General features: G+C 40.5%; 1 protein-coding gene and 1 long non-coding RNA gene across 5 annotated transcripts in view; one reads left to right on the forward strand and one right to left on the reverse strand.

Annotated features, from left to right (window-relative positions):
* LOC309539328 overlaps window positions 1-2,248 on the forward strand; it is a 48,099-nt gene extending 45,851 nt beyond the window's left edge. Inside the window, exon 3 of the long non-coding RNA XR_014222820.1 lies at window positions 2,114-2,248. This is a non-coding gene — a long non-coding RNA (uncharacterized lncRNA). The remainder of the gene's footprint in view (window positions 1-2,113) is intronic.
* The window catches only part of PTPRM (protein tyrosine phosphatase receptor type M), a 415,073-nt gene that overhangs the window by 10,836 nt on the left and 389,574 nt on the right, over window positions 1-14,663 (reverse strand). For all 4 annotated transcript variants that reach the window (XM_082235318.1, XM_082235320.1, XM_082235319.1 and 1 more), the window contains 6 exons: window positions 4,653-4,769; window positions 4,172-4,326; window positions 3,656-3,791; window positions 2,537-2,686; window positions 2,141-2,314; window positions 295-426 (listed from right to left, as the gene is read on the reverse strand). In XM_082235318.1, the coding sequence (XP_082091444.1) occupies window positions 295-426; window positions 2,141-2,314; window positions 2,537-2,686; window positions 3,656-3,791; window positions 4,172-4,326; window positions 4,653-4,769 (864 nt within the window). The remainder of the gene's footprint in view (window positions 1-294; window positions 427-2,140; window positions 2,315-2,536; window positions 2,687-3,655; window positions 3,792-4,171; window positions 4,327-4,652; window positions 4,770-14,663) is intronic.

Here is a 14,663-nt window from a genome sequence, read left to right on the forward strand (position 1 = left end):
CTGCATAAAAGGAACTGCAACTAAAACCAGTCGACTGGCATTTTGTTAATGGTCAGAATGGGAATGAGTAATGAGTAACAGTCCGAGCTACAGTTCCAACAACAATTTTCTACAACACATTGCCTGAAGGAGTCTTGGCTTGAAAAATATGCAATATCAGTTAAAATTATGGGGACTAGAGGAGCTAGGTTTGAGCATCAAGTTTTTCACAGAAAGGATCTTTACAAATGATAGAATACAGTGAGAAGGTGCTAGTTATGATGATGTTTCATTCAGCGCATTTCTGTGACTTACTTGTGCTGGATCTACATCATTGAGCATAACTATTGATGTGCAGTGGTAGTCTAGAACCAGTCTCCAGAAATCTTTGACGGTGTTTGGTAAAGGATGCTGGGTAACGATAAAAGCTGAAGGCTGCTTATAGCTCTGTAAAACAATAGAAAAGATAATTCCACCGAGCAAAACTGTCAGGATTAAAGCTTTAATAAGAAAGTATCAGCTGCAACAAAGGGCACTCAAGTCTAAGGGCATTAATAGATGACAGCGGTATTGAACAGCTTCAGAACAGCATGGGAGAGAGAAACAGAGGACATGTACAGACGTGTTTATTAGCCAAACTTTACTGGTGAAATCTGATGACTTGCTAGACTTCATGGAAGGGGCAGCAGTTGTTGAATGGATCTGGAATATTCAATGGAGCAATTTTATTACCGCTGGACAGGAACATGGCTTGTTTCGAGGTCCCACCTACACAAATGGAGCCTCAATATACACTAGTGCTATAGTAATATTATCATTGAACCAGCAGTACCTATCACTCTTGAAATCTGCACATTAAATGAATACTACCAATAGAAGGGGGAAAAGGTGGGTAGAGCAGTGGTGTAGTGTGGGAGGAATGGAACCTAGCCAGAACCTCTGGTCTGCTCATACTGTATGTTAGAAACAATGAATAGATTAACTATATATTTTGTGGCAATCCTATGGTCCAGTTAAGATGGCCACTATTATGTTAGGGCTAATACAGGAACAAGATAGTTGCAAGCCCATGCTCAACTAGCTGCAAAGCCAGAAGTTCAACACCTGCAGAAACAAGAGCAAATCTACTAACGCCACCAGCCACTCCCATAGCATCTCTGACACCTTTATTGCCTCCCACCAATCATGCGGCTGCATTAGATATGTGATGATGGCAACCATCAATGGATGTCAATGAAACAACCCTACCTATGCACAATCTTTCTGCACACCTTTATTACAATCAGGTTAATCCTCAGAGAACATTATATAAATGCATACTACTTTTATTACTCTTTAAAGGATTGCTTTTATGGAAGGTTATTTTAAATGTCTTCATTCTTCTCCAAAGTCTGCTTTCTTGGCATGTGTGACAGCCTTAATTACTGTTGCTCTAAAATGTCAGCGATACTCTACAAATCTCTAGAGAGTGTAAAACATGTTTAAGTATCCTTGTACTGATACCCTATTAGTGCTATTAAAACTTCCATGGCTGCATTTAACTGGAATGGGGGGAGCGGAGGAGGGAGAAAGAATCATGTTTAGGAAATGTTCACTCATTCAGAAACGAACAGAGTGACTGACGTAATGGCTTGCATTCTACCTATACCAACTGGCAACTATTATTTTCCTTCGTTAATTGCTATGAAATTTAGAAGGAAAGAAAACTAAAACACTGCTGCAAACTTTTCATTATGCTGTTTGGTTGACTTAGACCGCATTGTTTACACAATTACCTGGGAGTAAATCCTATTGTGGTATGTTAATGACAAACATCTGAGTAGACATGCACAGGATTGTACTGTTTTTGACATTCTGAATAGCTCTTTTCCCTCTTAGGTGTTATTATAATTAATATTCAAGTACTAGATAAGACATCTAGGCCATTTCCTTTGTCAATATTCCCCCTCCCCATTTTCTAGTTCTCTTAATAAAGCTTTCAGACCTAAAACAATATTGATACATATAGATTTGATAAAACAAATCTAGAATATCAAATATATCCAAAAGTTTAAAGACTTTTGGAGGGGAGTCATTTTTCAGGAGCAAAAAATTGAGCCCCCTTTTGCTGAATTTGCTTTTCTGTATTTTCCAGACTATTAAGATCAGGAGAGGCGCTTACATCCATCAGTGCAGCATTGATGTAGTTACTGCTTTCCCCATCTATCGTGATGAGGAAAGGTAGGCATCTGTCTGGAGGAAGCACATCCATGCACCGATTCTTCTCGTGATTCCGTGGTAAAAGTGCTATGCTGCAGTCCTCCACGCGCAGAGTTGGAGTCACCATGTTAAGGGTCTACAAACAACAACAAAACAATTATGAGAGGAAGAGCTGATTGGCAATGAATGTGCCTTCAGAACAGGATTATGGGTATCTTTCATTTTAAAAGAGAGTCTGTGCTTCAGAGAATAATGAATGATTCTGGTCTCACACTTTAAAACAAACAAATAAACCTTACAATACAAAGGCCATTGTCCTGTTGTGCTTTTAAAAATGTATCCATGGCCCGTGGCTTACCCTAAATTCTTCTTTGATCTGGCTTGAATTGGTCTGAGGGTCCAGTTTGTTCATTTCATAATATACAGATCTAACTTGAGAGGCTGGAACAGAGGTATCCCCACACAGACAAGCTTCCAATATTGCATCATGTATGAATACATACTGTTCCTGTAGAAGTAAAGAGATAGGTGATAGTACCCACATAAATGATAGTTTTTTCCCCAATGAAAAAATGAAGAACTAAATGTGGTTTTCAGCTTTTGCACATGCTGTTGGAAAACCAACTATAGTATCCGTTATTATAGTACAATACTACTGTGTTACATATTTACTGAAATTCACTAAATATGAAGGGCAGGTGTTATTCTACCTTACGACTCTGGACTGCATTCAGTTTCCCCTTAGTCCCATTTTTGTTCTCTCCTCCTTGCAGAAGTGTACATGCTTTCAACCCACCACCATCAGTGAGCTGACAGCTGCAGCAGGAAATGCACTTCTTCATATAGGGCAGAGCTATACTATGGAACTCATGATGGTGTTGATGGCCACCAACTGAGATGGCTTTTAAAAGGGATTAGAGAATCTCATAGAAGAATGCTGTCAGTGAGTACTAGCCTTGATTGTGGCACATTACTTTCCAGGATCAGAGGCAGCATGTCTCTTGAGCTCCAGCTGCTGGGAAACAACAGCATGTACTGCATTTATGCTTCCAATAAGGAACTGGCCAGCCACAGTTACTTAATAAAAAACTCCCTACAGTACTGAGTAAATGAGTTTCCTCTGCTTGCTGAAGTCTCTCCTTAGGTGTCACATGTACTGCAAAATATTTCCTGATCCACCCCAGCCTCACCTTGCCAACAACCCCTATTGCCACCCATTGTGGTCTCATCCTCCCTGCTTCATTTCTCACTCTGTGACCTCTCTTTCCACTTTTACTGTGTCACTCTAATGCATATTATAAGCCTTTTGCATGGCTCCATCTCTATCGGACACAAGAAGCTGATGCTAAATAATGCCAGGAAGCAGCAACAGGGCACATCACCTAAATGGATTTGAATTCTAACTTCTGGTAAAATGAAATGCATTTTTCTTATGCACAAGGAGAGAGACTGGGGCAGGAAAGGGTGATGGGAATACCTCAGTTTGCACCATGTTAACTCTTCGAGACCGAAGCTCTCTGACGCAGTTGTATATATCTACAACACCTTCCCTTTCTGCCATATCTAGCATAATGTCAATCACAATGAAACACCCAGTTCTGCCAGCACCGGCGCTGTAAATACAAAAGCACAATTAGTACAAGTTAAAAGTTCAGAAAGTGCTTGCCATTGAATTTGAAAACAGATTCTTGAGTGGCATACGTAATGAACATCATTTGAATGTGCCTTAAATATATCATTAGGGTTTTCAGCAATGTAGCTGACATCTTTCACATTTGAGGGTAACAATTTCTTATTAAAGATGCTATAGATCATTGTAACCTGTCTACAGACTGCTGTCTGTCGATCAGCAGTGGTTGAAAAAAAAAAAATGGCATTCAAATTAACATTGACTACAAACAGCTCAGCCCAGTGCGTGTTTAATTTAAAGGGATAAAATTAGACGGTGACCTTCTCAACTAGGCATGCCAGAAGGCCTTTTCATTGCACTAACCTGCAGTGTACAACCAGCGGGCCTGCATTTGGTGGGCTTTTGGACTTGACTTGCCGGACAAATCCTAGAAGTCCTGTAGCATGGTAAGGTACACCGTGATCTGGCCAACCTGTGAAGTGGAACTGCCTGATTTCTCGGATTTCATGGGCACCTCTCTGGCCATCCATCGTTGAATAAAAAGAGAAGAAACGGGAATGTTGCAGAAAGCATTTTAAAAGAAAACAAAAGCAGAAATTCCTTAATGTGGCACTTCTTAAAACACAATAGCTATTTAAAGTCCTGCCCCCACTTCTATTTCATAAGCCACTGGAGAGGAACATGTTTCTGTTTAAATGGGGGGGGGGGAACCTGACCTCACCATTAGGGGGCAGTAGAGTATTACCCACAAAGTAGTTTGGAAAAAGGGTTGACTTTAAAGATGTTGCAACTTTACACAGACATGATTAGAAACATATGAGAAACTATATCTTTAAACACTAACCTTTTCCACGGCAAATGTTCGAATAACATATTCTGCCAGGAGCTCTGTTTCTATTAGAGTAACTTTAATGTCTTTATATATCTCTGTGTCATCCGGCCAGTATTTACAGCACTTGACCTTTTAGAAATAATAATAAAAAATTAAAAATCAAGGTTTATATATATTTCAATTTGAAGCATTCCTTAACACTTTTGCAGTGATGTACAATTGAACTGCCCGTAAAACAGCCATGCTGCCTACACAAAAGAAATGGATCATTAGTTTTAAAGAACACAATCTTCTTTTTCATAGAATAGTTCTGTGAGTTAAAGGTGGAAATAGCATTCAGCGCAAGTTGGGGAAATTGTATGAATCACGTTAGTATTTATGCCATGAACAGCTCAGTTAAAATAACCACTCATTTCCTGTTTTTCTCCCTGTTGAGGGAGTATCCAGAGGGAAAAGCAACAAAGCTGCATTTAAACATTCACAGCCTCCTGAAGTTGGTTATTTGTCTCTAAAGTGTCTCATTCCTTTATGAAAAAGCACACTGTGACATGATTCCTTTTTAGTGGAAGAAAGGTTTATTTTATTTTTTGAGATATTAACTGCTCTGAAAACCTAACAGAAAAGCAGGGGTGGTGGTAACCATGTATGTGTAAAACATAACACAGAATGTGTAAAATCTGACATATGCAGTAATGAGATTTGAATGGCAAAAAGATTCTATTTGTGGACCTGAACCTGATGCCCAGTGAGACTGAATAACTCATTAGGCCCCTGGCAGAAAACTTGGCAGGTTACTTCACACAGCCGATCCCTAGCCAAGGAACACATATGCAAAACCGGGGCAAGATACACTTAACATTTCCTTCTTGTGCACACTTAACATTTTGTACAGGATTTCCCAGAGTTGTATGATTGGACCCTGTTTTCCATGTCTGAATCTTCTGAGTTTGTTTTATTTGCTGTTATTTGTTTTTATATTGCTTTTTAAAAACTAGTTTTGGGTTATGTTTTTGTTTTAGTGACATTTGTGTTTAGACTGTGCACTGCTTAAAAGATTTCTGTAATATTGGGTGGTACACAAATGCTTTTAAATAAAAATAAATTAAATAAATTAAACATGTGTGTACACACTTATATACACAATACACTCATAGAAATGTATGTTTATTTGTAAATGCTTTTTTTAAAACTAAAAACCATACAGATATAAATTTAAAAGTTCTGTGTTTCCTTCTAAAATATTATAGCCCCCCCCCCATTGTGAATGGGGCCACTGGTGCCTGGAAGAGCCTCACTGAGCTCCAGCCCTTCCTTTTTCCTGCGCATGAGGCAGCACTGAAGAGAATTCAGTGCTCCCTCCATGTGCTACGCACATGCCTTGTGTTGTGGTGATGAAGGGTTTGGTGATATGGAAATTGTATATAGTTCCTTTGCTCCGCACAACTGTCTCTGTGCTCTCATGTTTGTTGTTGTGGGAACATGGCTCTCTTGAGACAAGTGGAATCCCAACCATAGGCCCTGTGGCAGGACACACAGGACAGAACCTGTAATGTAGAACTCTGTAGAAGCATCCAAAGCAATGTGCAAAGTTTTGTGTATATATGGCAGGATTCTTTATATCGCTTCCAACTGAGGAAAAAAATACATCTGAGCACCAGATGCAAAGTACTGATGCAAAATAAGCATACCATGCAGTTCATTTTATCTCTGTCTGGCATTTTGCTGCCAGTTCTGTAACAATTCCTAAAACTCTCTCTGGAAAATACACACACACAAAGCCCTGCAGTCAGGGAAATAGAAACCACAAGAAACACATTTGAAAGCTCATTGTTTGTCTGTCTGTCTGTTCTGCTTGATAATACAGGCCAATAGCATTGTTTAAATCCCTGACTTAAAAGGTTCACAATGCTTGTCTCCATTGTCAGGCAGCTATTTGTAACAGCAATTTCCCCCCCATGGAAAATGTGTTTTTCTCCGCATTGTTCAGAAGAAACAGAACTTCCCAAGATCCCCAGTCTGGCGCAAACTATCAAAGCCCACTCTCTGACCCTCATTTCCTTTCTCTGCCTGCTGTTTTTGTTTCTTCCATAGGTAGAATCTGATCCACACCAACGTGTCCAAGGCACATGCGAAGAAGGAAACAGCTGCAGCATGGGACCTAAATCAGGTTTCTAACTTTAGCACAATTCCTTTTGAGATGGGCACTTGCCGATGTTCCACAGTGCTCAGTTTGGCCGGATAAACAATTTAAAAAATAGATTGGACTGAATTGCTTGGCTTAGAAAAGAAACATACAACAGCATAGTCTAGACACTCTGGCTTACTAATATGTTCCTTCTTAAAAAGCAATTTCTCCAACCCATCTGCAGACTTAGGATGTGTACAGACACCATGTGCTTCTGGCTGCATATTGTTGGATTTGCAAGTTTGTATCCCCAGGATATCTAGTGTCTGTCCAGCAGAAGACAGGTAGGAGAAAGGCAGGAGGGAACAACCTCTCCTTTCTTAAAGGGTACGGCACTTGGTTTTAAGAGAAAACTTACTGGCTACTTTTGTTACATCAAGCTAATGTACTTCTGAAATGCAAAACGTATTTCAAGGAGCACAGAGTATTTTTCTGTACAGTCTGCATGCAGAAGCACATTGGAGCCCACTCTCAGATCCCTGTCAGCCAAGGCCGGGCCATCCCACATCAGGGATGAAGGGCAGTTTTGTACTCATGACAACAGTGTCTCCAAGTGCACCTATGCTTTCCTTTTCTCCATAGAAGGGATACCATTGAGATAAGGCAGAAGCAGTTTTAAGGTAGCACGACCAGTTCAGCAGCACTGGGCAGAGTCCTGCAGGAGGCGCCACAATAATGCTGAAGATGAAGCTGGAGGTGGGGGAAACGCCAAATTTTAGTGTTGCACAGGGTGCTGTTGAAATCTGAGAGCCCAGACTTTGCCACTGGATAAGGACAGAGTCTGCTTCTTGGCCCAGTGACCTACTGATACATCACATGCTTGGCAATGGGAAATTGGGACATTGCCCCATCACCCTTGTAAGCTGGCACTTCTGCTTTGAAGACATGGAGCCTAATTTCTGAAAGCCACTCCAGCCTATAATTCTAAATGTGCTTAGGAGCTAGCCCCATGGAACACAGAGGTAATTAGGATTGCAGTGCATAACTCAGTTTGCAAGGTTTACCTAACAGCTGAAGTCAATTGTTAAATAAGTCAGTTACAAATGTCAATGGGAAATTCATTTGAGAGATAGCAGACTTTAAATTTGTCAATGAAACACATTATTCTAAGGGTTATTAACATTCTTAATAAGCATTCTTAGGTAACTATAATGAATTAAATATGGCAGAGACACAAAACTTGTCAAATTGGTAGCCAGCAGATTTGAAAGGAAACTTTTGCTTATATGATACAAAAGTTTGAGAAGACTGGACCCTGGGGAGGAGACACTCCCAAGAGAGTTTTCACTTTAAAATGATCAGATCCTGGGTTTCATTAGCTACTGTTTTTGTAAAACACATGTCATCAGTAAACAAACCTAGGTTCTGCAGAGAAACCAAGACATGCTCGATTCAGCAAACTTCATAGCGTTGAAGTTGGGACTCTTGCATCCAAACCTACCAAGTTTATCAAAATGCTCCTCTTGTTTGGGAAACATTATAAAGATACACCATGCCTTGTATTCATTTTATACCCATAACTTAGTTTGGTTTACAATGCAAATTTTATGCACACTCTTCACAAATCTAGATTTTGATAAGTAAATGTCAGTAAACATTGTTTTCACTGTACTAACCCAAAGTGATGGAAAACAACTTGATGTCAGTACCAATTTACATTTACAGGTAGTCTAAGCTATGTAGAGTTCCACATTAATATGTATAGAGCATTTTGTTATTAATGCTGCCTAACGCACATATTTTTGAAGGGACGTGGGTGGCGCTGTGGTGTAAACCACTGAGCCTTTGGGCTTGCCGATCGGCAGGTCAGTGGTTCGAATCCCCGCAACGGGGTGAGCTCCCGTTGTTTGGTCCCAGCTCCTGCCAACCTAGCAGTTTGAAAGCACGTCAAAATGCAAGTAGATAAATAGGTACCGCTCCAGCGGGAAGGTAAACAGCGTTTCAGTGCGCTGCTCTGGTTTCACCAGAAGCAGCTTAGTCATGCTGGCCACATGACCTGGAAAAACTGTCTGCAGACCAACGCCGGCTCCCTCGGCTAGTAAAGCGAGATGAGCACCGCAACCCCAGAGTTGTTTGCGACTGGACTTAACTGTCAGGGGTCCTTTACCTTAACCTTTACGCACACTAAAAGATTCAGATCTGGAGCTAGTTTAGAAATAAGTTCCCCACTTGCTAGCCCCACACTCTGATGGCTGTGCATTGAGCATGGTTGGCTGAAAAGGAACCCCTAAAGGTGAGCAGCTGCTTTATAAAGCAGAGGAGTTTCCTTTTCAGAGAAAGTGTTATACTGACACTGCAGGTAGATGAACCAGATAGTTTTGAACAGGTTTAGAGACAAAATCTATGAGGATGGATTAAGAGTTTAAGCCTGATTATTATTTGGCATTCCAGCAGTTTTAGCACTGCTTCCATGTTACTCCTACAGTATTCTCGGGAGCCATTAAGAGGCCTGAAATAGAAGTTAGGAAAAAGAAAAGGCTCATCTGCTTTATAAAGAACAATGGATAAACTTTAGCATCACTTCTGGAAGGCTTCCCTGCCCTGCACGCACATCTTCTTTCTGTCTGAATCAGATGTATAAACTACTTTTCATTCACTGCATTTCATGCACCTTTAAGAAATGATGAGTATTTCCAAGCACACACCCATATGTTGTAAAAGTCAATTCAGCGGTACCTTGAAGTAGTTAGCAGTCATGAGTAAGTACAGCAATTCACAGTTCTTTATAGCTGAAAGTGATACTAATATGTGAACTGGCAGCCAAATTAATCTTCTAGCTGCACAGGGAATTTTAAATTACTTACTGGTTATCTCTAGTAGAGTTGATATTGATAGCTCATATGAGGTCACTGGATGGACACTTCTACACATGCTAATTTTACTTTAGAATTCAACTTGTACCGTGGATGATGAAACAGGCATGCAGTCTTATATGGCATTTCTTGGAGGCAGGATTAAATATCTAACAGGCACTTCAGTCACACGCACACAGCTACTGGCTGGTCTGATATGGCTACAATAGCTGGTTGTACAAAGAAAGTTGGGCACGTCCATCTTGCCATCATGCCTTTCATTTATATTATCAGATTAGCTGTGTATATCATGTTTCTAGAACTGCATCCAATGCATGATGGCTGAAGTGTCTTTACATGGTATGTGACATGATGCTATAATGTACTCAGCAGATGGTGACTGCTGACGGCTTGGTGCTGCCACATGAAATTGTTGCACTGCCTCAATATCCGGGATTGTCTGACTGACAGCATAATCCACAACTTGTGATGCTCAAGCAGCAATCCCTGCATCCCAAACGTGATAGTTTCCCCAGCCTAACACAACAACATATTGTGACAGCTGATCTTAAACAGAACAAGGCCCCATCTGCACTTTGCATTTAAAACAGCATCATACCACTTTAAATAACCATAGCTTCCTCCAAAGAATCATGGGAACTATAGTTTAAGCGTAGACCCTAATCCCACTCACAGAGCTACAATTCTTAAGAGGTTCACAGTGAGACCTATTTCCCAAGGAACTGGGAATTGTAGCTGGGGGGGGGGGCATGGATAGGGATCTGTAAGTTCCAAACATATTTGTTGCACAAAGGGACACTCTTCTTCATTGAAAAGTCATAGCAATTTTAAAAAAAGTATACTTAAAAAAAAGTTTCAATACGAAGGGATTTCATAAATTCTCAGGTACTACAGGCCATCAGTCTTGTCCTTTCATCTTCATCATTTTTAATTAACAGTTTTTTGCCTTTCTGCAACTCTTTCCCACCCTTCGTGGAACCACCTCTGCTTACTATGTCCTCTGTATCTTGTCTAAATTTGAATTCTAACATGCAGTTTTCCTTAATGATACATTTTACACATAATTTCCCCTAATGTGGTTCATTTTTTAAAATCATCTGCACCAATAAATACATTTCATAAGCATTTTTGCTTATAATGTAATTATGGATGCATTTTTGGTTGCCGAACTATATTACAAAGTTCTGAGAATTTTGTCAGTCCAAACTTAACCAAACAATGGTCTAACCATGACAAGGCCGTGCACTGCACTCCCCATGTCTTCAGTTCATCTGTCATAACACTTGGAGCAAAGATCATCACATCAAAGGTGTGCCCTCCCTGGTGTGTTGGACTGATGACCACCTGAGAGAGACCCATGGTGGTCATGGAGGTCATGGTCTTGAGCTGCCCAGCATCAGCCTTCATGTGGCTACTTCAAGTCAGCCAGGATTGTCAGGTTAGGGTCCTCCAACTAAGCCCCAGAGACTACCTGGGCTAGCCTGATAGCCTAGTCAGCTGTGGCTTTACCTGCCCCAGACCTGGCATCAGATGACGTGAGGTATGGGCAGGTGCACATGACATGAGGAAAAGTGTATGTTGTATGGCACCCTGATATTGATACTGTTGAAAGCTGAGCTATTAATATTTTAAATCAATAATTATTTCTAAAAGCATATTCAGGCAAAAAATAATAATCTTTCTGGCTTCTTTTGTTGTTTTCCTGCCTGCACAGATTCTTCTGCCATCTCATAAGGAGATAAGAGTAATACACTAGAAAATAATATAAATGCTATAAAATTGTTTGGCCTTACCCAAATACAATTATCTTGACTGACATAGAAAATGTGCAGGATCCTTATCCATTTTTCAAAGAATTGCATAGCTTGCTACAATGAGGAGATAACATCACAAATTATTTCTTTACCACTGGCACTTCACCTCTCTACTTAAAGTGTGTTGAAACCAACATGTGACAGAATTTAAACTAATTAGCAGATGTTTGAACTTTCATTTCTCACTGAGTATAGGACTGCCAAATTCCATCATGTTGTTGTTGTTGTTTTCTTGTATTGAGTTAAGCATTGCTGAATACTGAAGCATTTTGTGCAAGTAAAGGGGAATGCCATTTGATCTGCAGCAGAAGTGATTTACAGTCACAGTACTATGTGCTAGATAGTTAATCTTAGTTCTCCGAACTGTCTGGTATGCTGGTATATAGTGAAAAGCAGCTGAGTCGTGCAAAATAGTGTACTGCACACTATACAGCTGACAACCCTGAGCTCAGTATTCCCTGAATATGTATCAGGACCGTCTTTTCATCCTCTGCTAGGATCTCAGCAGGGATCCTAATTTGGCACATGCTGCCCTCCTCCAACACTTGATGTCACACTTGCAAAGGAACAACCAGAAGCATTAAAGGCTGTTCCCAGTTGTTTCTCTGCAAGTGAAGTTTGCATTTGGTGTCCTTAAATTTGGCACCAGATGAAAGCTCTGCTGGGGGCTCCTGGGTCAAGTTAATCCCTCCTGGAAGTGAGACTTGCATTTGATGCTAAATCCCCAATTCTTCCTCCTCTTTCTTTGCAGAGTGGCTTGAATCCAAGCATCACTTGCCAAGGAATAAAGGAAAGAATTGGGAGAGCACTCCAATTGCATAGTTGATAGCTTAATATTAAAGTTTTTGCTTTATATTGTTTGGGTTGATTATATGTATGTGTTAATGTTGCTCGCTGCTTCTGGGGGCCTATGGTCCAAAAAGCGGTATCCAAACAAACCACACCATATGAAGTTACATCACCTGATGCTGTGGTGACATCACGTGATTGACAAATGGGTGGTCCAGGTGGCCTGTGTGTGAGCTCAGGATGCAGCCTGTCAGCTGGACCCTGTTCTTCAGCCCTGCATTAGGGCATAGTAGCTAGACTATGTACAAACTGGTTAAAGAGAAAAAATTCACAGTACTGATGCACAGGACAAGCCATGCTACCCAGAAAATTTCCAAGTCATGTTGACACTGACACTATTCTGCTGCCAGACACATGTGACACAGCGGTTCAGTGTCTCTCTGCATTACTTCCAGTGTTAAGCACAACTGACGGTTTCTTCTTCAGCTGTGACATTAAGCTTCCCAAGTGTAGGGCTGTAATTATGGTGGGAGACTAGGATACCAAAGACAATAGTAATTAGCAAGCACAGTCACAAAGACCTGTTTGGGTGCCTTTTCTCAGGAACACTGATTCTTCTGCTAACAAATAAGAGGTGTCAATGGGTGTCTCAAAGCAGAGACCAGTTTCAGGAATCTCTCTGTGTGTGTGTGTGTGTGTGTGTGTGTGTGTGTGTGAGAGAGAGAGAGAGAGAGAGAGAGAGAGAGATTTCCTCTTCATGCTTGCTCTGATCTTGTTAATTACCAATCTATTTTAGCTGATGCATTTTGCATTCATAAAAAAATCCTGCAGGTCGGCTGCAAAGAGCTTGGCCCTAACACTTTCAGGACTTTCCTTTAGTTAAAATTTAAGTAAATTAGACTACCAAAATGTATAATCTACATACTGTGGCAGCAGTGTACAAGACAGCCTGACATCACCTTGTCGAAGGACACTAGCTTGTGAATTCTGCTCCTTTCTTAATATCTAAACCTCCTCACACATTTGTGTATTTTCGTCAAGAACAGTTATTTGCACTTTTCTAACTGGATACCCTTAATTGGTTTAGAAAGGCTTAAGATATGAATCGCTATTGATTTTATACATTCTAGGATCTAGAGCATCATTCTCTAGTAGAAAACAGCATGCAAGATAAATGGAAAACCAATCAGACCTTCTCTTGGTGTTACAAAGGGCAATGTTCTGCACATGTTTTATGCTGCCCTGCTCAGTGAGGCAAGCACTGTTGATGTGGGGACATCTTTATTAAACGATTATAGAAGAGTCTGCCTAGCTTCCTGGAGAATAACAGCCAATTGTTCCCCCTAAGGATTTTGCTCCTGCTATGCATGATGGAATAAAGCCAACTTGTAATTTCTGGTTGTACATTTAGAAAGCAGAAATCTGGTTTGATTGGTAAGACACATGATCTTATTTACTGATGTCAGATTAAAGATTTTAAGCTGCTGAATTTTATGAAGCAACTTTTTTTTAATAAAAAAAGGTTATCTATCAGATCTGCCTTCATCTTTACTGGAAAACTACAATTGTTTACATTTGATTTAAAGTAAGATAAATGACTTTAACTGTAACATGGATGGTTATTTCTCCCCGTTTTTTGTGCAGAAATAAATGACTGCTTAAGTGTTTTATTGTTCATCGATGGCAGTGGCTTCAGTTAGCATATAAGGAAGTGATGTATGCATGGGGGAAAACTGTGAACACAGCCTAAACTTTGTTTATTACAACAGCAGTTCTAGCTGCTGAGAAGCAAAGCCATCACTCACCTTAAACAGCACATTCTCATGCATGTTTACTTAGACCTAAGTCTCATTATAGCTAATGGAGCTCACATCCAGGTAAGTGTGCACAGGACTGCTGCTTAATAGTGGCTTGCCACTTTGGCAGTGGGACTGCTGTAGAAACACAACAACCCAGAGATGCAAAAATCCCCCGCTCTGCACTTGATCCACAACATGCACATTCATCTTATTTCTTTGGACTCTTGGCAATTTATATTCACTGCGTATGTTGCTGCAACCCAGGACAAGGATAAAATTGCTAGCTTTTATCATTAAATGCACTGACCCTGATCCAGAGATAGTGGTGCTCAATAATTATTGAACTCGACTGATAATGTGCAGCTAATAACTATGTCCGGTGGGCCAAGATAGTACAAATCAATAAATGCATGACCATCACGCTCCAGGACAGTTAAATAATATTTCTGGCATCATTCCTACACAAGCATGTGGAAACAGTATAGACTGCACCTATTGTCATCCAGGAGTCCTGGAAGACAGGAGTGCCTGGCGTGCTCCGGTCCATGGGGTCACGAAGAGTCGGACACGACTAAACAACAACAACAACGGTCATCCACATAGATGTAAGCTAGGGTCAGTGG

The sequence above is a fragment of the Podarcis vaucheri genome (genome assembly GCF_965113315.1).
Source record: "Podarcis vaucheri genome assembly, chromosome: 8".
Lineage (NCBI taxonomy): Eukaryota > Metazoa > Chordata > Lepidosauria > Squamata > Lacertidae > Podarcis > Podarcis vaucheri.